Source organism: Hyla sarda, chromosome 12 (assembly GCF_029499605.1).
Source record: "Hyla sarda isolate aHylSar1 chromosome 12, aHylSar1.hap1, whole genome shotgun sequence".
NCBI classification, from domain to species: Eukaryota; Metazoa; Chordata; class Amphibia; order Anura; family Hylidae; genus Hyla; species Hyla sarda.
This window is the reverse complement of record NC_079200.1, coordinates 32,763,749-32,787,239: the sequence shown is the minus strand read 5'-3', so window position 1 is coordinate 32,787,239 and position 23,491 is coordinate 32,763,749. Positions and strand designations below refer to the sequence as shown.

The 23,491-nt window shown below is 47.1% G+C and overlaps 1 protein-coding gene across 1 annotated transcript in view; it reads left to right on the top strand.

The window, feature by feature from the left end:
- KPNB1 (karyopherin subunit beta 1) overlaps positions 1-21,736 on the top strand; it is a 49,601-nt gene extending 27,865 nt beyond the window's left edge. Inside the window, exons 15-22 of the mRNA XM_056548388.1 lie at positions 3,929-4,073; positions 4,351-4,433; positions 11,860-11,967; positions 12,052-12,195; positions 12,293-12,398; positions 12,738-12,852; positions 19,449-19,610; positions 20,117-21,736. Of these exons, the coding sequence (XP_056404363.1) occupies positions 3,929-4,073; positions 4,351-4,433; positions 11,860-11,967; positions 12,052-12,195; positions 12,293-12,398; positions 12,738-12,852; positions 19,449-19,610; position 20,117 (864 nt within the window). The 3' untranslated portion in view covers positions 20,118-21,736. The remainder of the gene's footprint in view (positions 1-3,928; positions 4,074-4,350; positions 4,434-11,859; positions 11,968-12,051; positions 12,196-12,292; positions 12,399-12,737; positions 12,853-19,448; positions 19,611-20,116) is intronic.
- The last annotated feature ends 1,755 nt before the right edge of the window (positions 21,737-23,491 follow it).

Genomic DNA, 23,491 nt, shown 5'->3' with positions numbered 1-23,491 from the left:
ATCTTACTGTGTTGATTATGACTTTCTGAAGACTTTATTTATTTGTGCGTAACCTATTTCAGTGTTTCCCAATCGGGGTTCCTTTAGCTGTTGCAAAACTACGACTCCCAGCATTAGTGGCGATATGACCAAAAATGAGTATCGCAGTGTTTTTATTTTATTTTTTTTACATTGAGACTTGCATGGAGGTGACGTAGCGGAACTAAATGGGCTCTTGGAACTAAATTATCTGAACACTGGGGCAGTGGAGTACCCTTTTAAATAGATGTAACAAACAACCCTACAGCCTCCAGCTATTGCAAAACTACAACTCCCAGCATGTTGGACTATATATAGTAGTGTATAGTATAGGTCAGTGTTTTCCAACTAGGGGTGCCTCCAGCTGTTGCAAAACTACTACTCCCAGCATGCCCGGACAGCCGTTGGCTGTCCGGGCATGCTGGGAGTTGTAGTTTTTCAACAGCTGGAGCGCCTACTGTAGGTATAGTATATTATACAGACCCCTGTCCATCCCAGAACCCTGACTCACCTTCCCAGTTGCTGCAGGGACCGTCCGGGGAGGGTGGTCCGGGCCATCCATCCTTCCTGTAGTGTCCGGCGGCATTCCGGGTGGAGGGTGAACCGGTCCGGGCTGTCCTTCTCCGGGGGTCCTCTTCTCCGCTCCGGCCTAGTAACTCTGCATAGACGCCGCTGCGCAGTGACATACGTGAGCAGCGACGCACCTGCCTGGAGTGGAGAAGAGGACCCCGGAGAAGGACAGCCCGGACCGGTTCACTCTCCACCCGGAATGCCGCCGGACACTACAGGAAGGATGGATGGCCCGGACCACCCCCATTACGGGTAAGTTTAATTATTTTTTTATTGACTCTGAGGGTGGGGGAGGGGCCCGACCGGTATAGCGGTATGGGCAAAAATCCATACCGTGGGAGAAAAAAAAAAAAACTGTATCCGGTTCATACTGGTATACCGCCCAGCACTACCCAGCATTAACAGACAGCCTTTGGCTCCAGTAACAGCTGGCAAACTGGTTTAGAAACACTGAACTAGTTAATTATTTCCAGTAGTTCACACATTTAATCACTTCACAACAAACCAGATCAATAGGGGGGTATTTATCAATTTTGCCTGTTGACAGTTTATTTTTACCTTTTTTTTTTTTTTTTTTTATTTATTTTTTTTCTTTGGTTTTCGTGGACATGCACCAGATTTATCATTTGGTGCAAGTTGTTAGTAAGTTTGGCTCAAATGTTGAAATCAGCTGTTCACAGCGCCTTTTACACAGAACTTACCCCCCCACAGAGGACGCGTATTTTACCCCTTGTGCAGCCATTTCGGAGTCCCTCCTGCAGTATATCAGCAAGCGACATGAGTTATTTTCTTTTGTGGGGTTTATAGCCGCCATGTGAAATGGATTTTATTTTCAACTTGGGTAGTCTTTTTTTTTTTTTTTTTTTTTTTTTTTTTTTTTTTGGTTACTTTAGTACAGTGGTCTCCAACCTGCGGACCTCCAGATGTGGCAAAACTACAATTCCCAGCATGCCCGGGCAGCCCTTTTTAATGTATTTTGACGCCTTTACATTTTCTTACATTGCGAAGTGTGTTTTCCAAGTGCAAAATTCCTTGGTGGTGATTTGCTCCAAAGATCGATTGGCGCAAATGATGAATTACTGACTAAAGTTGAAATCGCACACAGGACCGTGTGATTTTGAGAAAGTTGTAAAAATGACAGTGGAGAAGTTGCGTCAAACTTTGGCGCAAAAGACACTGCGCCAAAGTTACGTTAAAGACACATAAATAATTTGATAAATACCCGCTTAGTACCACATAGTCTGAAGTTAACAGCAAGAAGAAAAACTTTTTTTTTTTTTTTTATACTTGTAGTTAGGGATCGACCGATTATCGGTATGGCCGATATCTGCTGATCACTATTTTGGGCATTATCGGTATCGGCAATTACCTTGCCGATAATGCACTGCACCGGGACCGCCCCCACCGTAGTGCTGGGCGGTATACCGGTATGAACCGGATACCGTTTTTTTTTTTTTTTTTTTTTTTCTCCCAGTGTGGATTTTTTGCATATACTGCTATACCGGTCGGGCCCCTCCCCCACCCTCAGAGTCAATAAATTTTTTTTAACTTACCCGTAATGGGGGTGGTCCGGCGGCATTCCGGGTTGAGGGTGAACCGGTCCGGGCTGTCCTTCTCCGGGGGTCCTCTTCTCCGCTCCGGCCTAGTACGCTGCGTAGACTCTGTGACGTCAGGTGCGTCACTGCACAGCGGCATCTATGCAGAGTTACTAGGCCGGAGCCTGCCCGGAGTGGAGAAGAGGACCCCCGGAGAAGGACAGCCCGGACCGGTTCACCCGGAATGCCGCCGGACACTACAGGAAGGATGGATGGCCCGGACCACCCTCCCCGGACGGTCCCTGCAGCAACTGGGAAGGTGAGTCAAGGTTCTGGGATGGACAGGGGTCTGTATAATATACTATACCTACAGTAGGCCCTCCAGCTGTTGCAAAACTACATCTCCCAGCATGCCCGGACAGCCAACGGCTGTCCGGGCATGCTGGGAGTAGTAGTTTTGCAACAGCTGGAGGCACCCCTAGGCGCGGTGCGGCAGGGGGTGCGGTGGCGGTGATAGGTCTCAGGACCCCCAGACAGGCAGGGGGAGAGAAGCGGGGGGCGGCGGCGGCAGCCTATGCCACTGCAAAAGCCACTGCAGTTCATTGATTTAAAGCGCCCCCTTTAAATCAATGATCTGCAGCGGTGTCGCGGGGGGATAAATAGCAGATAACTTATACCGGAATATCGGTATAAGTTATCGGCTATCGGCCCTAACCTCCACCGATTATCTGTATCGGCCCTGAAAAACCGATATTGGTCTATCCCTACTTGTAGTATGCAGCATGCTTTTTACGTTACACTTATGTTCTTGGTGGACATGGTTTTTATGTACTTAATGTAATTCTTTATGTACTAATAGAACTTTACAGCAAAATAACGCCTCCTCATACTGCACCACCTAATTCTTTATGTACTAATAGAACTTTACAGCAAAATAACGCCTCCTCATACTGCACCACCTGACTGTTTTTTATTTTATTTTTTTTAGTCTCGGAGAAGTGTAGATTTTTCCTGTAATACGAAGGGTATGTTCACACTGCAGAATTCCGCAAGTTGAATTCCATGCAGTGAACGTTACAATCAGTGTGAATAGGGCTTCCGCGAGACCTGTTCACACTGGAATTTCAGCGGCGGACAATTTCGTTGTGGAAATTGTTCCGCGAAAAGAAAGTACATTCTTTGCGGGAAATTCCGCGAGTACGGCATAGCTGTCAATGGTGACGGCGCAGTGCCCCACGGTCCTACCGCCGAAGTATTTTCTGCTGTGGCCACCTGGCGGAATCTCCACTTCTCCACTTGTGGAATTCCGCAAGCAGAGATTGCTCAGTGTGAACATACCCTAAATGTTTGAGAAATTAATGTGCAATTAAAAGTCTTTACACATTCCCAAAGTGCAACATAAATGTATTCTATTTTATTTTGCACTTAGTCTGCAATAATCAACCACTATCTTTATTTGGTGATCATCTGTAGAGATGAGCGAACTTACAGTAAATTCGATTCGTCACGAACTTCTCGGCTCGGCAGTTGATGTCTTATCCTGCATAAATTAGTTCAGCTTTCAGGTGCTCCCGTGGGCTGGAAAAGGTGGATGCATTCCTAGGAGACTCTTTCCTGAAAGTTGAACTCATTTATGCAGGATAATTCATCAACTGCCGAGCCGAGAAGTTTGTGACGAATCAAATTTACTGGAAGTTCGCTCATCTCTAATCTGTAGTGTATGAAAAAAAATATATATTTAATTTTCATTTTTTTTCCTTTTGGTCCCCACAATACTATAATGTATCTTCCCTCTATCTTTAAAGAACGTACTTCGCAAGGTGCAGCCCCAAGACGCCCTGCAGATATCAGATGTGGTAATGGCCTCTCTGCTGCGTATGTTCCAGAGCACAGCAGGCTCGGGCGGTGTACAGGAAGATGCCCTTATGGCTGTGAGCACTTTAGTTGAAGGTGAGTGGCCGATGAGATTGAAGTTACATTGTAGAGTTGAGCCTTTTTATTACTGTTATCTGGTATATGAAATGAGTATCTGGTCCTAGACTCCCGGTCACACTCCAGAATCTGAGGATGACAAGTTCATGCACCACACAGAATTTGCTGTGTTGATTATGACTTTCTGAAGTACTTTGATTTCAGGGGCATTTGCCTTTTTATCTTGTGTTTTCTTAGTGTGGTTATAAACACTGTCCATGTTGTGACTTTTTTTTTTTTTTTTCTCCCATTCTAGTACTTGGAGCAGAGTTTTTGAAGTACATGGAGGCATTTAAACCTTTCCTTGGCATTGGACTCAAGAACTTTGCAGAGTATCAGGTGAGATTATATAGGCTGTTTTATATCCTAAATAAAATCTGTAAGGAATTGCTCGCAGAAATACACTGCGCACATGAAAATTGAGACATGCTGGAGTTCTGAAACTGCAACTTGTACTTGCTCGAGGTTTTCTTGGCCTTCTCATTAGAGATGAGCAAACTTACAGTAAATTCGCTTCGTCACGAACTTCTCGGCTCGGCAGTTGATGACTTTTCCTGCATAAATTAGTTCAGCTTTCCGGTGGGCTGGAAAAGGTGGATACATTCCTAGGAAAGAGTCTCCTAGGACTGTATCCACCTTACCCAGCCCACCGGAGCACCTGAAAGCTGAACTAATTTATGCAGGAAAAGTCAGCAACCGCCGAGCCGAGAAGTTTGTGACTAATCGAATTTACTGTAAGTTCGCTCATATTTATCAAGTTTGTGTTTGTACGTTTATCTAGCTTAAGCGACAAAGAAGCTACAGGCATTTAAACAAATTCTGATGGAAGTTGACAGCTTAAGACTTTCCTATTGCCAAGAGAGGAGATAACTACACAGCCACACAGTGCTTAATGCAAATAGACTTACTGAAGGACATGTCGTGTGAATAGGTTTACAAACCTATTCTCCAAGCTGGTATAAAACACTGGAGGGCAGGCCCCACATCAATGTACGTTGGAACATCCTGTGTCCTGCTCCCACAGCGAGCTGATCAGGACACCTGTAGCAAAATTGTGCTTCCCGATGAGCTAATTGAGTGGCGAGAGGGCTCTTGCATTCCCACCGTCTGATCGATGCAGGCTAGAGCAGCAGAGCGCCGATAACACTGATCAATGCTAAGTAGGGATGTCCCGATACAATTTTCTTTTAAGACAGCGTACGAGTAGCTATACTTTAATTCTAGTACTCGCCGATACCAAGTACGAGTATTTATATTTTAAAGGGAATCTGACAGCAGGGTGACGCGGCTTCTGGTGCTGTTTACCATATATATGTGGGTCCTTGTTGTGTACAATGGAGGCGGCTGCTGTAGTATGAGCCAAGATTTCTCTTCTCCATTGGGCACAACAGGGAATTTGCATTGGTAGTGAGACCGATGACCACATGGTGAGCAGCGGTAGAAAACGGGGCACCTGCACTATCTACATATAAATTCAAGTTGGTGCAGGTGACTCTGCTGTAAGATTGTCTTTAATAGTAGGTAGTATCCCCTTACAGACAGCAGCAGCAGCAGCCCCCCCTAATAGACTGCAGGCCCCCGTAGACAGCAGCCCCCCTATGGACAGGGGCTTCCCGTTTAGACATTAGCAGCAGGAAGGCCCCCCCTTTAGACATTAGCAGCAGGAGGAGGGCCTCCCTTTAGACATTAGGAGCAGCACACAGCTCACCTGCGGCTGTCCTCCGTCGGGTGCTACCGCTCCACTGCCCCCTTCTTCCGTCCTCACGGCCCGCGTCATGGCGTCCTATGCAGGAACATGTAACATACATGTCACTCCGCTTCCTCCGTAGCGTTACGCTTGGCGCAGGGGAGGAGGCGGAGTGACATTGTCACATGCTCCTCCGTGGAAGACTAATGAAGCGGACGGGAGAACGGGTCAGCAGGTATCGGACATGGTATCGGGGACATTAAACGAGTCCTCGATACCATGTAAATGGCTAGTATCGGCCCAGATACTGATACTAGTATCGGTATCGGGACATCCCTAATGCTAAGCCAAGTTATAAATGTGAATAAGCCTCTCCCCTAATAAGTTTGAATTGCCAAATAAAAAAAATAAAAAAAAAATATATAAAATGTGGAACTGCCGCGTGCGTAAATGCCAGAACTAGAACATTATATTGCTAATTAAATTGCACGTTCAATGGTGTACATGTAAAATATAATCAAAGCCCCCATTGGGATACACAGACCATGGGTATATGCTGCTGTCTCTAGGAGGTTCGACACTATGGCAACAAGAAAAGTCTGCTCCTCCCAGCAGGGTATACCTGCCCACAGGCACCTGAGGTAATCAGTTTTAGCTTGGTGTCTAAGGAGGTAGACACGGTCTGGAGTTCTCTCCAGACCAGGTCTCATATTTTCCTAGTTAGGGAATGTGCTAGTTTTTTTTATTTATTATTCCTTTTTTTCTTTCCTGTTTTCAGGTGGGGACTTGGGAACATAGCGTTCACTGTTTCCCCATTGCGATTGAGGTGGCAGGCATCTTGGATGTTCTGTCAACCCCCTCTCGCCAACCGACAGCGCCTGGGGTTGTACCTCATGGGTCCGGGTCCCCCATCTTTCCCTGTTCGTCTTGCTTTTCAAGCCCGGCGTGATGCAGGTGACAAAATGCCGACTGAAGAGTTTCGCCTTACGCCGGCCCTCCAGAGGGACCCACTATCCCCCTATCCTAACCGCTCTCACAAGCGTCATAAAGGTGTTTCATCAGTCTCCTTGTTCCCATTCACCTGGACAACTTGTGGATGGAGTTTCCGATTGGATACATCTGACATGGTGCACTCATTGGTTTCGGCCATAAGAGACACCTTCCATCTAGAGGACCCAGGAACTTCGGATGTGGCTCCACAAGTTTCCTTTCACAGATCACAGCACGGATATGCCTGATGTGGTGTTCTCATTGGTTTCGGCCATAAGAGACACCTTCCACCAAAAGGACTCAGGAACTTCGGACGCGGTCCAGAAGTTTTCTCTCATCAGGATCTTCGGACGTGGCTCCAGAAGTTTCCTTTCATAGAGGACCGCACGGATAATCCTGATGGCGTGTACTCATTGGTTTCGGCCATAAGAGACACCTTCCAGCTGAAGGACCCAGGAACTTCGGACGTTGTCCAGAAGTTTCCTCTCATCGTGCCCGACCTCTTCCAGGGCTGCCTCACCTCGTTCCCATTCAACTGGAGGACTTGTGGATGAGGTTTCTGATTCGGCCTCTGACTCAAAGGAACGCACGGATGCCTGATCTGGTGTACTCATTGCTTTCGGCCATAAGACACACCTTCCATCTAAAGGACCCAGGAACTTCGGACGTGGCTCCAGAAGTCTTTTCTTCGTGCCCGATTGGCACCTAAGACTTTCTGCTCTCACGCTGAATTTTACGCCCTGCTGGTATCCGCTTGGAGGCACCCTGTCAAGAAGGTATCCCTTCGCCATGGACCTCATTGCTCGGTGGACCGCCTCTCCAACTGTGGATCTACCGGTCTCCTGCCTTTCTAAGGAGCCTACCCGGCTTTAGCCTGATGCGGCTGCCTTTAAGGATCCAGCGGACATGAAAGTGGAGACTTTGGCAAACCTTGCCTTTGAGACAGCAGGTTCTTCCTGCTTTTGCTTCAGCCTGCGTGTCAAAGGCCCTTTCAGTATGGTCTCCCAACTCCGCCAGGGTAGTCTTCAAGATCCCTCTAGAGGATTTGTTTAATCTAGCTCTCTGTTGCTCCGCAGCTGGAGATTTTCTGTGTTCTGCTTCCATGCGCAGCCACTGTGCTGCCTTTTGCCACAAGCTACCTGGTAGCCACCGTTCCTCCATATGGCTTAAAGCCTGGAATATGGACACCGCCTTCAGAAAGTGAGCTGACGAGCGGGGAAGAGTTCTTTATCTCCTCTGGATAAGGCTCACAGAACCGCTTTCTGTTGTAAGTCCTCCTTCTGGTTCTGCGGACCCTTGGTACCATCAAGGGGTACCAACAAAGGGTCCAGCCAGGCGCTTTCACGGGAAGAGGGCTCACTCCTTCCAGACCTATCCCGGAGGTCGGCTATCCTTTCCGGCACCATCATGCACCCGTAGGCCTTCCTCTTACTCTTCCGGGACGCCTGGACTACACACATTCAGGACTCCTAGGTCAGGGATGTGGTAGTCAACGGATACAGGATCGAATTTGCATCCCTTCCTTGGGATTGCCTTTTTCTTTCCTGGACCCTCCGGTTCCCCTCTCTAGCGAAAGCAGTTCGGGTCGTGCCCCAGCTCCTTTTTTATCCAGGGAATAATTGTCCCGGTTCCTTCAGGGGAATGTTTTCGAAGTTTATTCCAACCTCTTTGTGGTCCCCAAGAAAGGCGTTTCTGTTCGTCCACTCTTGGTTCTCGAGTATCTCAGCCAGCATCTTCTGCCTTCCATCCCGAATGTTGTCTCTCCGTTCGGTGCCAGCATCCATGGTTCACGGGGAGTTTTCGTTCCTCGTTAGACATCAAGGATTCCTGCCTCCACATTTCATTGTTTCCCGGTCATCAGCGGTAGCTCCGCTTTCCAGTTCTGGACAGTCATTTCCTATTGTGGCTCTCCATTTTGGTCTGACCACTTCTCCGCGGACCTTTCACAAAGTCCTGGGGCCTGTGATAGCCCCTTTTATGGACAACAGTTGTTTCCGTGATTCCTTACTTGGACGACCTCCTGATCAGAGCTCCAGTCAGGGCCCAGATCCTTGAGTCTTGGTCTCAACCTCCAGACCTTGTCTCACTTCGGTTGGATGTTCAATCGGGACAAGTCCAACTGCTCTCCTGGGGCTCCAGTTCGACGCAGCCTCTACCCGCTTTCGTTTCCGCTGACCAGTCGGCTGACTCTTATCAAGAGTCCGATGACTTCGGCACCCTGCTCCAGTTTCCATTCTCTTTTGCATGGATGTCCTGGATCGGATAGTGGCGGCCATGGAGGCCTTGCCATTTGCCCAGTTTCATCACCGACCTCTTCAACTGGTGATTCTCTTCTAGTGGGACAGGTCTCCATTGTCTCTCGACCGCAAGATCGTTCTCGGGGCCTTGGTCCCCCGAGAAGCCCTTTTTTCCCCTTCAACATGTTTGGGCCTAGGGCAATTCTTTCTTGGCTGGCTTCTTGGGAAATTCTCTTCAGGGCGGAACTCTGGTTCCTGCATCTCAGCGATCTTCATTCCGGACTTTTCTGGGATGTGGTCTTTCTCAGACAGTCCTCAGCTGTCCAAGGGAAGTGGTCCCTACATACGGAGGTGTTTGCAGTGACCTGCAACCTCTGGGGCGCTCCAGGCGTCGACCTCTGCACGTTCCGCCACAACCAAACCGTTCCCTTCTATTGTTCAGGCCTTGCCCTTATCTGTTTCCTGCCCTTCCTCTCCTTTTTGGGGTCCTGAGGCATCTCTCAGCAGAGGGTGTTCCCGCCTTTCCCGTGGCCCACACTGGCCCCGGCGGGCGTGGTATGTCATCTTGGTCAGACTCCTGAACGACTTACCGCTGAACCTACCCTATCGTCCAGACCTCCTGTATCTGGTCTCCTGGGCAACCTCTATTTACAGTCTCTGCTTTTTACAGCGTGGCGGTTGAAACAGCGGTTCTGAGGACCTGCGGTTTCTCTTCCCAAGTTTTCACCATGCTGAGAGCTCACAAGCCTTCCCCTACAAAGATTTACCACCATACCTGGCAGTCTTATTTCTGTTGTTGTGACACTCAGCCTTTTTCTTCGGTCGTGGTTGGCCTCAGCTCACTTAGGAGTCAAAGGTTCGGCCGTTTCCATTCTTTTCCAACGTTCTCTGGCGTTCAATTATCATGTCCGAAACTAGTTCAGGGAGTGGAACAAGCTGCCCCTCCCTTATCGGTCTCCTTTTTTCCCTTGGGACTTGCGCTTGGTCTTAGAGGCCCTACAAGGCCCCCCTTTTGAACCTCTCGGGGACATTTCTCTTCGCCTCCTTCCCCGGAAGGTGGTGTTCCTTATTGCTCTTCCCTCTGTTAGGAGGGTGTCAGAGCTGGCAGCTCTCTCCTGCAATTCTCCTTTCCTGGTTGTATACCAGGACAAGTTGCTTTGTTTTCCTTCCAGGTCTGTCCTTCGTACCTAATATGGTTTTGACTTTTTCATCTCAATGAGGACATCGTCCTTTTGTCCGGCCCCTTCTCATCCCTGGAAGTGTTTGTTCCACAAACTGTTGTGGTCGTTGGACAAGACAACCATTTTGGGAGCTTACCGCTGCAAGGGGAAGATCCACCCTTCAGGGTTTTGGCTCATTCCATCCGTTTTTCAGGGCATCCTGGGCCTCTGCTATGTGGCTTTGGCCTTGCAGTTCTGTGAGGCGTCCGCGTGGTCGTCTTTGCACACTTTCTCAAGGTGCTACCAGATTCATGCCCTCGCATCAGCTGATGCTACGCTGGGCCGTAAGACGTTACGGGTGATGGTCCAACCGTCCACCTGTCAGATTCCTTACCCACCCAAGGGACGGCTTTGATACGTCCCATGGTCTGTGTCCCCCCAATGGAGCCGATAGAGAAGATTTTTATGCTTACCGTAATCTTTCTCTAAGGATCCATTGGGGGACACAGCTCCCACCCCGTTCTGGTGTTTCTATTTCAGTAATCTGTCAGATGGTGTGTTCAGTTACCTTTTTCTTCTGATTGCTCGGACAGTCTGGTTTTTCTCTGGACCTGTTGGTCTTCTCCTTACTCTGGAACTTAAAATGATTACCTCAGGTGCCTGTGGGCGGGTATACCCTGCTGGGAGGAGCCAACGTTTCTTGTTGCCATAGTGTCGAACCTCCTAGAGACAGCAGCATATACCCATGGTCTGTGTCCCCCAATGGATGCTTCAAGAGAGATTTTACGGTAAGCATAATCTCCTTTTTTGGTCCCTTCATATACCATAAAAATAAAGTGATCAATAAGTAAAAATGGTACCGATAAAAACTACGGACCACAGCACAAAAAATTAGCATAATGAGCCCCATATGTGGAAAAATATAAAGTTATAGGGGTCCGAAGAGGACTACTTGAAGCTAATTTTGGTGCATGTAGTTATCCATTTTTTTTTTTTTTTATTATAAAAATTGTTTGTAACCATATGGATCTACAGAATGAAGAGGTTTGTTTTTATTTTTTATTTTTTTTCAAAGGGCACAGCATTGAAACGAGAGCCCCCAAAAGTTACAAAATGGAGTTGTTGTTTTTTTTTTTTTTTTATTTATATTTTTTTTTCAATTTCACCCCACAAATTTTATTATGGTTTTGCTGTAGATTTTATGACCTGATTGAGGTCATTACAAAGTAAAATTGGTGACACAAACAATCCCTTATATGGGTCTGGAAAACAAAGTGTTATGATTTTTAGAAGGGGAGGAGGTAAAAACGAAAGAGCAAGAATTGTCCGGGTCCTTAAATCTAAAATGGTCTTGATCCTTGGGGGATACGTTTATTTCCTGGGATAACCTCTTATCTACAGGATAAGGGAAAAGTGTCTGTCTGATCACGACGGGGGTCTGACCGATGTGAACGTACCCATCTCTTCAGAGGCTGCAGTTAGGGCTGTGACCTGCATATGGGGTATGCTGGAGCCAGCAGTGTGATCTCAAGCAGCAGGATGTTGCACACACCTGCAAGAACCTGCAGGTCCTCTTTACCTTTTTCTGAGAGGAGTCAAAAATCTGGACCAAATGCTGTGTGAATATATCCAAACTGTGGTTGCTGCTCTGGTCACACCTTGACTGATCTCTTCTTACCCTTCTGATGTAGGTTTGCTTGGCCGCTGTTGGACTTGTAGGGGACCTTTGTCGAGCTTTGCAGACCAATATCTTGCCGTTCTGTGATGAGATAATGCAACTCTTGTTGGAGAACCTAGGGGTGAGTAAAATCCTCTTAGGCAAAGCTGTAAGCTCGAAGATTTAGTTGGTTGATACGATTCCTAAGGCCTTAATGATGTTTCAGAATGAGAATGTTCATCGCTCAGTAAAACCACAAATCCTTTCTGTGTTTGGGGATATTGCTTTGGCCATTGGTGGGGAGTTCAAGAAATACTTGGAAGTAGTCCTGAATACTCTGCAGCAAGCCTCTCAAGCTCAGGTGGACAAGGTTAGTAGCAGATTTGTTTTATGGATTTTCCTTATCTGTAAGCGTCAAATGGTTTCATTGGCTTCTGAAGCATTTACTTTATAATCTTTGTTTGTAGACTGACTATGATATGGTGGATTACCTCAATGACCTGCGTGAAGGCTGTCTGGAAGCATACACCGGCATTATCCAGGGTCTGAAAGGAGACCAAGAAAATGTTCACCGTGAGTAGAACCCGATAGATGCCTACTGGGCTCACAACTTTGACTCGTTATGCAAATATCTTGTGGCCTCCATTCTTTGGAATGTTATATATCTGTATTTTTGAATGCCCTTTTTAAACATGTGTGCACTTAATGTTAAACATTCACATGTGGCTGGAATTGATAGACAGCACTGAGACAGAACTCCAGCTGCAAAGGAGATGTCTCTAGACTTTGGGCCACTAAACTACTAGAGGTTTACTTTAAACATTCAAGAAGTGTTTTTAGGGGTTAAATGTCTACGGTTATTTTTAGTCTAATCTGGATGGAGTATTTACCCTTGCAATTCTCTTCCTATAGCCGACGTGATGCTGGTGCAGCCACGTGTGGAATTCATCCTGTCGTTCATCGATCATATTGCTGGAGATGAGGATCACACAGACAATGTGGTGGCGTGTGGTGCGGGGCTTATTGGGTGAGTCTTTGTGCAAGCACTGTCATATATTCAAATACCTGAAGGTTAACTACCATGATGTGTCCTCGGATACCCAGAGACAAAAGGTTCATATATAGTAGCCAGTAAATTTGTGACGTGTATAAAATTCATTTTAACCTCTTGAGGACAAAGGACGTACCTGTTCGCCCTTATCCCACTCCCCTTCTTTGATGCATGCATAGGTGCCGGTCATATCTGGCAGATAATGGATAATGCCAGACAACCGATCACGGAGATGCCCAGCATTAACACCTAAGATGCCACGATCAAAGTTGACTATGGCATCTAAAATGTTAAAAAACCACTTCTTGGCTGATCGGGACCACCACGTTGTCCCAATCAGCTGAGGACGGCGGTAGGGTATTTACCTGCCTCCTCACCATCAAATCGATGATCTGTGCCAGCCATGGTAGTCTGGTCCAGCAGAGCACTAATTAATGCTATGCTATGGCATAGCCTTATACAGTGTGTATGCAATCTGGAGATTATGGCAACTATAAAATTGATTATATAAAAAAAGTAAACCTGTGGTATCGCCATGTGCATACATTTCTGAACTAAAATAATGTAACATTACTTTAACCGCACGTCAATGACATATATGTAAAAAAAAATATCAAAGTCCAGAATTGGGTATTTTGGTCACTTTGTATACTCTAAAAATATTTTTATAAAAAGTGATCAAAAAGTCCCATCAAAACAAATGATACCGACAAAAACTAGAGCTCACAGAGCAAAAAAAACGAGCCCTCGCACATCCCCCATATATGGAAAAATACGTTTATAGGGGTCAGAAAAGAACATTTTTAAACATGCTAATTTTCGTGCAGATAGATATCTCTATCTCTCTCTATCTCTCTCTCATCTCTCTCATCTCTCTCAATCTCATTTTTTTTTTTAAAGTGAAAAAAAATCAAACCTATAGTAGTTCAGTATCCCTTTTAATCATATGAACCTACAGAATAAATATAAGGTGTCATTTTTTTCCGAAAAGTGCACTGCGTGGAATTGAAAGCCCACAAGTTGTTTTTTTTTTTTTTTTTTTTTTTTTTTTTTTTATTTGGCTCCATTGGGGACACAGACTGTGGGTATATCTTACTGCCACTAGGCATACAAAAAAGTAGGCCCCTCCTACTGACCCTAAGCTGATCAGTTTTGGCTTAGTGTCAGTAGGAGGCGGACACAGGTCGGGAGTTCTCCAGACCTGGTCTTTTTTTATTTTATAGTTAGGGCCTGTTGTAGGTTCTTTTCTCCTTCCTGCCAGCGTCTGGGGTTGCAACTTGGGTCCTGATCCCCCCCCCCCCCCCCCAACCTTCCCTGCTTGGATCACTGTCTCAGCCTGACATGACACAGGTGACACATAGCTGGCTGAAGACATCTTAGGGGAGTATGTGCCGCTCACTCTCCTGTATCCCTGCCCCCTATGAGAATAAATATGAATGAAAAATCCCCCTGGGGCCCCAGGTATAAGGGCCTTCCTTGCTTTAGGGGGTCCCTTATACCTGGGGCCCCAGGGGGATTTTTATTTTTTTTTTAATTCATTTTTATTCTTATAGAGGGCATAGATACATGCTCTGGTCTTTTTATATGCAGTGTTGGGGCTCCAGGGACTGCGTGGCAGCTCTCCTCCCCTTCGCCATACCGGACACTGCTTACTTCACTTTCATCTGCTCCTGCGTGCCAAACGTAGTGCCTGTCAACTGGGCTGTGGTTGCGCAGCCGGCTCTTCAGTTTTTTACTTTCATTTTTGCCCGCTTCTCGGGCAAATCGCGTGGTGGGCAGGAAACTAATTGAGGCTGCGGCCTGGGACTTAACTCTGTCAACTTCTCTCATTCGGCCGCGCTTGCTGGGCTCCCAGCCTCCTGCTTCTGGCCAGTAGTCAATCGGCGTGCGCACAAAGGGTCAACATTTCGGTTGCATCAGCTTCTGTACTACCTCTCCTCCTCCAATGGGTTCCATTTGGGTGCGGAGTCCACTCCCTCTGGTGCAGCCTGCTTCTCTCCTTCCTCCCATATCACCTCAGTGGCTGCCTGCCTCTTCATCTCTGGACACAGGACAACTGCAGCCTGCTTCTCAGCTCCAGCTACAGGACCTGGGTGAGATTGCTCTACTTTAATTGCTAACTGTTTCCTTACTAGCACTTTTATGTCCGACTCCAGACCTGAACAACCCCCCCCCCCACAGGTGGCCACAGCATTAGTCACCACCTAACCTACTCTTGCATGGGCTGCAAGACCAAAATGCCCGGTTGTTCCACTGTATCTGCCTGCTCCACCACACGCACCATCCCTCATAAGCCTCTCTCAGGCTGTCCCCCTGGAACACACAATGTCCTCCCCTCCCCAGAGTGGGTTTCTTCCCTTTCTCAGTCTATTTCTGACCTGGCTAGGGTATCAAGATCAGTGGCCTCTGCCTTGGAGCGGTCTTCCCTGCGCACGACCTACAGGGAGTCCTGCTCTCTCTCATGACCCCGCTTCCAGCACTCTCACAAGCGCCCTAAAGTGATTTCGTCAGGCTCTTCAGAGTCGCGTAATCGGGATAGACAATCATCCCATAGATCTCGCTGCTCTTCCCCACTCGCTGGCAGCACCCCCACTGTAGGGGCCGCTCCCCCGGTGACCATCCCAGGTCCCCGACTCCTTGTTCTAGGTCTAACACAACTCTGTCTAAGGCTGCCACTGCACGCTCCCACACTCCAGATGATAAGGACTACTCTGCCTTGTCTGATATGGTGGGCAGCTTGGTGTCAGCCATCAGGGACACTTCATCTGGAGGACCCCAAAACTTTGGATCCTGATCCGGCAGTTTTATTTTTTCCGCTGCTCTCGGCGTTCCACCAAGGCTTTCAGTTCTCATGCTGAATTGGAAGCATCCAGACTAATTATTCCAGTAACCAAGAAGATTCAAGCTGTTTCCCTTTCCTCCAGATCTGGTTTCTAAGTGGATGGTGCCACCTGCAGTTGATCCTCCAGTTTCTCGTCTGTCCAAATCTACTACACTGCCTTGGGCGGACGCAGCATCCATTAAGGATCCTGTGGACAAGAAGATCAAGAACTTGGTGAAATTTGAAGCGGCAGGTTTGTCCTTGCTACCCACCTTCGCATCCGATGGGATGGCCAAGGCAGTTTCGGTTCGGGCTTCTCAGCTATGGCAGGGCATCCTAATCAGGCACTTCTCAGGAAGACTTGGCGGATCTCTCTCTCCAACTTTCTCAGGCCGTAGACTTCCTCTGTTCAGCGGCCTTGGGAGTCCGCCCAATGCACGGCCTTTGCCTCAGGTAATTTGGTTGAGATTCGTCACTCCATGTGCCTGAAGGCGTGGGATACAGATGCTGCTTCAAAGAAATCTCTTAACAGTTACCTTTTTCAGGTGCTCCGTTCTTTGGGAAACATCTAGATGAAATTTATTCCGAAGCTACTGGAGGTAAAAGTTCTGCTGCCACAGAACAAACCTTGCCGATCCCATTCCTTTCGGCCCTTTGCATCGGGTCGCCTTCCCAATCTCGGATAGCCCCATCTTTCAAGGCATGTCCTTCCTGGAAGTCAGACAACCATTCTGGCAGTTTGGTGGCCAAGTCCATTAACCGTAAGCCTCCCTCCTCCTGAAGGGACGCCCCCACCCGTGTCCTCTTCTCGGGTGGGAGGGCGTCTGTCTCTTTTCCGGGACGTTTGGTTAGTGGAGGTTCAGGACTCCTGTGTCCTGGACGTAATCTCTGATGGTTTCCAGAGTTTGCTTCCCTTTCCCGGGATCGTTTTTTTTTTTTCGATCTTGCCATCCTCGTTTCCCTTCTTTGGCGGTGGCCTTTCAGGTCACTTTTTAAGTACCCTTCTTGCTCAGGGAGGGATTGTGCCAGTTCCTCCAGGGCAGGGTTTTTCGGGGTTCTACTTTGTCATCCCCAAGAAGGCGTGCTCTGCCCAGCCAATCGGCATTTCCTCTGCTTTTCTGTCCCTGTGAGTCACTTTTGGTTCGTGGCTCTTCCTTTTGGCCTAGCTACGGCTCCCAGGGTATTCACCAAAGTCATGGCGGCGGTGATTGCCTTCCTCTGATCAACCAGGAAAAGTCCAACCTGTCTCCCTCCCAGCCAGCTGGCCATCTTGGCCCGGTGGGACAAGTTGCTGTCTACTCTGGATTGCTGGGTGGTTCTGCCCCCTCTATACGTTTGGTCTCTTCTGTGGTGGCTCAATTTCCCTCCCCGCTCCTTTCTCCAGGGTCGGTCGTTTCTTTCCCTCCACTAGCAGATTGTCATGACCAATGCGATTCTCCAGGGTTGGGAGGTGTTTCAGGACCCTGACGGTCCAGGGTTGCTGGTCCCCTCAGGATGCTCACCTTCCCATCAATCTTCTGGAGCTCCATGCCATCTTTCTTTGCCTCCTCCGCTGGAGATCCTCCTACATGGTTGTCCGGCTGTGGCATATATCAATCGCAGGGTGGCAGGCGATTAAGGATGTCTCAAAGATTCTGCTCTGGGCAGAGACTAGAATTCCCGCCCTCTCTGCGATCCACATTCCGGTTGTGGAGCATTGGGAAGCGAACACTCAGCCACTCCTCCGCAGATACGGGGGAGTGGTCTCTCCATCCGGAGGCATTTGTGTGGATCTGCGATCTTTGGGGGACCCCGGCCATGGATCTCTTTGCGTCCTACCGCAACAGAAAAGTTCCTTGCTTTGTTGCTGTGTCGAGAGTCCCTCTGGCGGTGGGCGCACTTGTCATCCTTCTGTCTTCCTTACCGCTTTCCGCCTCTCACTCTCCTGCCCAGGGTTCTGAGGAAACTCAAGGCGGAGGGCGTTCCCGCCATTCTGGTGGCTCCAGACTGGCCCAGGAACATCGTATGCCGACGTACTACAGAGTCCTCCAGTTTGCCCTGATCCTCTCTCCCAGGGTCCTCTCTGCCACCCCAGTATACTGTCTCTGCATTTGACGGCATGGCGGTTGAAACCACGGTTTTGAGAGCTTCTGGGGTTTTCTTCCGGGGTGATTTGCACCATGCTTTGGGCTCGGAAGTCTTCCTCCGCTAGCACTTGGTGGGCTTATTTTTTTTGCAATCCGGTCTGGATCAGTGCTTGGCACTCAGCTCATAAAGGTAAAGTGTCAGCCCTTTCTGTTTCAGCTGCCGTTGGCTTCCAATTTTCACATCCACTCCTCCTTGGAATCTCAACCTGGTGCTTAGTGCTTTGAGGGAGGCTCCGTTCGAACCTGTTCGGGACACCTCTGTATCCTTTTGTGGAAGGTCGCCTTCCTCATAGCTGTTACATCCATTAGGAGGGTCTCCGATCTGGCGGCTCTCGTCGCTCTCCCTTCTTGGTCCTTCATCAGGACAAGGTGGTTTTTCGTCCGCCCCCCTCCTTGCCCAAGGTGGCTTCCCCCTTTCACCAGGAGATCGTTCTTCCTTCCGTTTGTTCGGCTCCATCGAACGCTAAGGAGCATTCCCTACATAGTCTGGACGTTCGAGCTGTCCGGATCTATCTTTGTCACCTCCTTTTGGCAGGGTGACTTCTTCTTTGATTCCGGAGGGTGGTCGCAAAGGTCTTCCGGCTTCCAAGGCGACCATTTCATGGTGGATCCGTTCTGCCACCTCAGAATGGTACCATAGTAAGGGGGAAGGTCCCACCTTTTCGGGTAACTGTGCATTACACACGTTCTGTTGGGAATTCTTGGGTGCACGGAAATAGGGCTTCAGCCTTGCAAGTCTAAGGCGGCCACCTGGTCGTCCATGCACACTTTCACCAAATTCTACCAGGTGCACACGTTTGGGTCGCAAAGTGTTGCAGGTGGTAGTGGCTCAGTCTTCTGCCTTTTTCTAAGTTGGGTATTTTTTTTCCACCCCTGGGGACTGCTTTGGTACGTCCCACGGAGCAGACAGAGGTAGAATTATTATTTTTTTCCTTTTTTTTAATGCTTACTGTAAAATCTTTTTAGGAGGATACAGCACCCACCCATTGTGTTTGTTGCTATGGTTTGGTTTTCTGTCCAAGGGGGTTGTTTTGGTTCCTTTTTTTTTTTTTTTTTTTTTTTTGTCGGATTCCCTTGGACACCTGCTGATTTCTTTCTGTCTGTCCTCTCCTACTGCTTTGGGAATAAACTGATTAGCTCAGGGTTAGTAGGCGGATATACTGCCAGGATTTTTCTTTTTTGTATGCCTAGTGGCAGCAAGATAAATCCACGGTCTGTGTCCCCCAGTGGATCCTCTGAGATTTTACGGTAATCAAAAAATACTTTTTTTGCCCCACAAATTTTTTTTTCTGGTTTTGGCATAGATTTTGTGGTGAAATGATAGGTGTTCCTTGAGGACCAGGCCAATTTTACTTTGTAATGACATCAAACGTAATAGTGCAGTATATATCAGTCCTGCAGACTACTGCGCTGAAATCTTTGAGAACACAAGCATCCTTTACTGCCTGCAATAGGAGATGGTTACTGTGCCAGCCCACCTTCTCCTTTATAGTTATGATCATTTAAAAACACCCAGACCAATCAAAACATTTGACGTGTCTTGCAAAAATCCTAGTATATTTGTCAGAAAAACTTCTCCGCCTTGTTTCACAATATTAATTTACAATAAGCTGTTGTTCCTACAGAGATCTCTGTACAGCATTTGGGAAGGATGTTGTCAAACTGGTGGAGACTCGGCCGATGATCCATGAGCTGCTGACAGAAGGCAGGCGATCAAAGACAAACAGGACTAAAACACTTGCCACCTGGGCAACAAAGGAGCTAAGAAAGTTAAAAAACCAAGCTTGGTATGTGGCCTGAAATGTTTTGTTTAAACTTAAGGGAGTTGTCCTGCTAATTTATATATAATAAGTAACATAATAAGTAACATTTTTAAAATGGGCTCAGGCTGTGTGAACTTCGAGCTAAACAAAAGAAAACTGCTCATACCTCCCTTGGTCATCCGATAGTGGAGGCTAGTTTTTTTTTTTTTAAGTTTTTTTTTTATTAGGCAGCCTGAGCATGTCTCTTTAAAGGGGTACTCCACTGGCCAATGCGGAACTAAATGTTCCGAATGTTGTTTTCTGGGGCTGGCCACGGCCCCTCCCATAGATTTTCATTGAGGGGGCATGGCTGACCCCCACAATGTGAAAACGGAGTCCAGAAAATTTAGTACCACGCTGGCCAGTGGAGTACCCCTTTTTTAAATTTAGCAAGACGGCCCCTTTTTTTTTTATGTAAAGCTTTGTTTTTTTTTTTTTTGTTTTTTTCTTACTTTGTTTTCTTATGGTGACCTCTTCTTTTCTGTCTTCAGACCACAGCGGCCGGGTGAAGCTGATAACCCACTGGAAATCTCCAAACTTTTCGAAAACTAAAAAAATTATATCCCGGAAGCGAGACGTATGAGCGGGGTACTGAATGTTTGAGAGTGAGAGAGAGTGATTGAGTGAGGCTTCAAACATACCACATGGATAACTCGACCGCAGCAGTGCTGTGAGAGGAGCAGACTTCCTGGGAGAGAGGGGTGAGGGCTGTAACATTATCCGCCCACCAGCTGAGAGGAGCAAAGGCCTGTGGGCCTTCACAAATTAGGTGTCTGCTTTCATTGCCTTGTGGCCAGGGCAGAGCAGGAGTGACTGGAGTAATGTTTTTTTTTTTTTTTCTTAATTTTTTTTTTCCTTCTTCCCCCTTTTCTTTTCAGTCCGTTGTTACATCTGGCTTTTTTTTTTTTTTTTCCTCCCTTTTTTCCCCTCAAAGCCCCCTGTGATAAAGCAGACCATACTTCTTCATGGCTGCATATAACATCTCTAAAGCAGGGGTGGGATCTGTACGGATATATATTCTCAAGAGCAAGTGTGTGAGTGCGGAGGTATAGCAGTCTACAGTCTGAACTTCATTTACTGTTTATTCTGAGGAGGTGTTCATGTTGAATATGCTTCTGGATTCACCTGAAGGAGTAACGCCGTTGTTACCTGATGCACGACACAAGCATTCTAGATTACAAAATTAAGGTCTGTTTCTCTAGGTTGTTTTAATAATTATGAATCACTTTTTTTTTTTTTTAACTGTTTCCTTTCCAGGGGTTTGTCCTGCTTAGTTGGGATCTCCTGGCAGGGAAGTAGTTAAGGGAAACACTGGCTTGGTTTATTCTCTAGTCCTGTAGTAAGCAGGCGGCGTCCTGCGCCGTTTAACTTGCTTTTGTCAATCTGTGAATGGGTTACAGGGGAGCAGGGATGTGTAAGAATAACAAATGTATGAAAATTCCATAACAGGGAAAAGTGCCCTGCTTCATATATAGAAACTCAACTGAAGGGTGCAAGGCTTTTGGGGGATCTATTCGCCCCTCACAGTGTCATTCTTTGTAAAGAAAAGAGCCCTCAAATGTGCCAAAGAATCAAATCCTTAATGTTCAGAATGTGAAATGACCTTTTCCTGCAGCCAGGGGGGGCTGTGATCAGTCCTACACACTGCGTTCTCCCTGTGTTTGCTTTTTTTCTATCCATCTAGCAGTGAAATGGCTTAATCTACACAATTTAACAAGGCTATTGCTTGTACGGCAGATCCAGCCATTTTGTGGGTGGAAGCAGTGTTCACGAGAATGGATTGAACAATGTTGCAGAGCCCCCAATTCATTGAGCTGCGTTCTCCTGAATTCCTCAGCTCACACAATCGCTGCCTCTATAGTGTATAGGCAATGGGTACTTCTAAGAACTAAAGTCATGCTATAGAGCGGGCAATGCTAACTTTTATTTCAGAGTCTAATGTGATATTCAATTTCCTGCACTTAAACAAAAAAAGAAAACATTGAAAAAAATAGTTAAAATGAAAAAAAGTATATTATAGAAACGGACTGGATGTACGTTGGACCATGGCACTTGTACAAGGTTCTATTTTTTCACTGCAGTTAAATATTAATAAAATGGTGTCAAACATCCCCTGCCCTCCAGCTTGTGGTTTTTGTTTAATTTGAGCACTTTTTTTTTTTACCCCCCTAAGCCCATGTATAATGCACTTCGCACCGATCCTCTGATGGCATTCACACATTTTTTTTTTACTTAAGTCTGTAGCGACCTACTTGGAGCCTAGGTAGCCGCTCTTCAGTGCATACATTGGTAGCATTTGTGTTACTGATGTTTCATTCCCGGACTGTGAAGATGGAAGCAAAGTGGTGTCCAACCTTCAGACAGATTCCGATATGAAGATCCTGCTGTGCTTGTGTCCTATGCAAATGCATTTCTCCGAAAACGACAGCACAGGACTGAAGTGCTGGTGTGGACATGGGTACACCCTTGAAGATTACTAGTCATATGGCAATAAATGTTTACATATGGCAATAGGTGGTGGTCTGTACTAAAGGGCAGACTTGGCTGAAGTGGAACTTTTTTCTTTTTCCCTTAGGGTTATGGGGAAATTGCAAACTCTGAGGTTTCTGTCATTAACCCTTCCTAGACTGTGCCATTTCTAGATTGCAAGGAGAATAAACAATGACACAGTGGCAGAAATGAAACGTGTGTGTCTGTATCTGTGAATGGCATAATTTTTCTAACCTGACGTTTGGGATGTGTTATCTGGGAATGCCTAGTGCTTGTGAAGCCTTAAGGGGTTATCCAGGTATTTGTAATACCGATGGCCTATTAGGAAAGGTTTTTCGTATCTAATCGGTGGTGGGTGGACTGTCTACACACCTGATCAACTATGTGCAGAACGGTCCAGTGCGGTTTTTGGAGTGGCTTTGAAACTCGCGCACTTGGTTTGGTGCCAGGAAGATAGGCCATCTATTTATAATGGGAACCAATTATGAGGTATTACAATATTTATGTGGCATTATGACATGTTATATATGGTAAATATTAGGGGTCGACCTATTATCATCTTGGCCGATATTGGCCAATATTCAAGATTTTTGACAATTATTGGTATCGGCAATTGCCTTGCCGATAATGCCCTGGCCAGAGACTGCTGCTACTGCCCCATTGCCTCCCCCATCCCCAGTTTTATAATTGCCTGTTCCTGGGATCTGCGCTACTTCTGGCTCCTGTGGCGTCCTGCGCTATTGCTGTGCTCCGCAATGACGAGTGACTTCCTCAACGCGATGTCAGTCAGTGCGCACAGTGACAGCTCAGGATGCTGCTGGAGCCAGAAGTAGCGCGGACCCCAGGAACAGGTAATTTATAAAACCGGGAATGGGGGAGACAATGGGGCAGTGGTGGTGGTTGGACTAGGGAGGACCCCAGGACAGGTAGGGGGAGAGAAGCTGGTGGCGGTGGTTATCAGCCTCAAAGTTCACATCGGTATCGGCCCCCAAAAAAATATTTCTGTTGATCCCTAGTAAATATCTTCATCCTCACCATCCCCTGGGGGGACGTTCCTGCTAGAGATGAGCGAAATTACAGTAAATTCGATTCGTCACGAACTTCTCGGCTCGGCAGTTGATGACTTTTCCTGCATAAATTAGTTCAGCTTTCAGGTGCTCCGGTGGGCTGGAGACTCTTTCCTAGGACTGTATCCACCTTTTCCAGCCCACTGGAGCACCTGAAAGCTGAACTAATTTATGCAGGAAAAGTCATCAACTGCCGAGCCAAGAAGTTCGTGACGAATCGAATTTACTCTAAGTTCACTCATCTCTAGTTCCTGCCTACAAGGAAGTTGAGGATATGTTCTCAGCTGGCCCCATAAGTCAGTGTTTCCC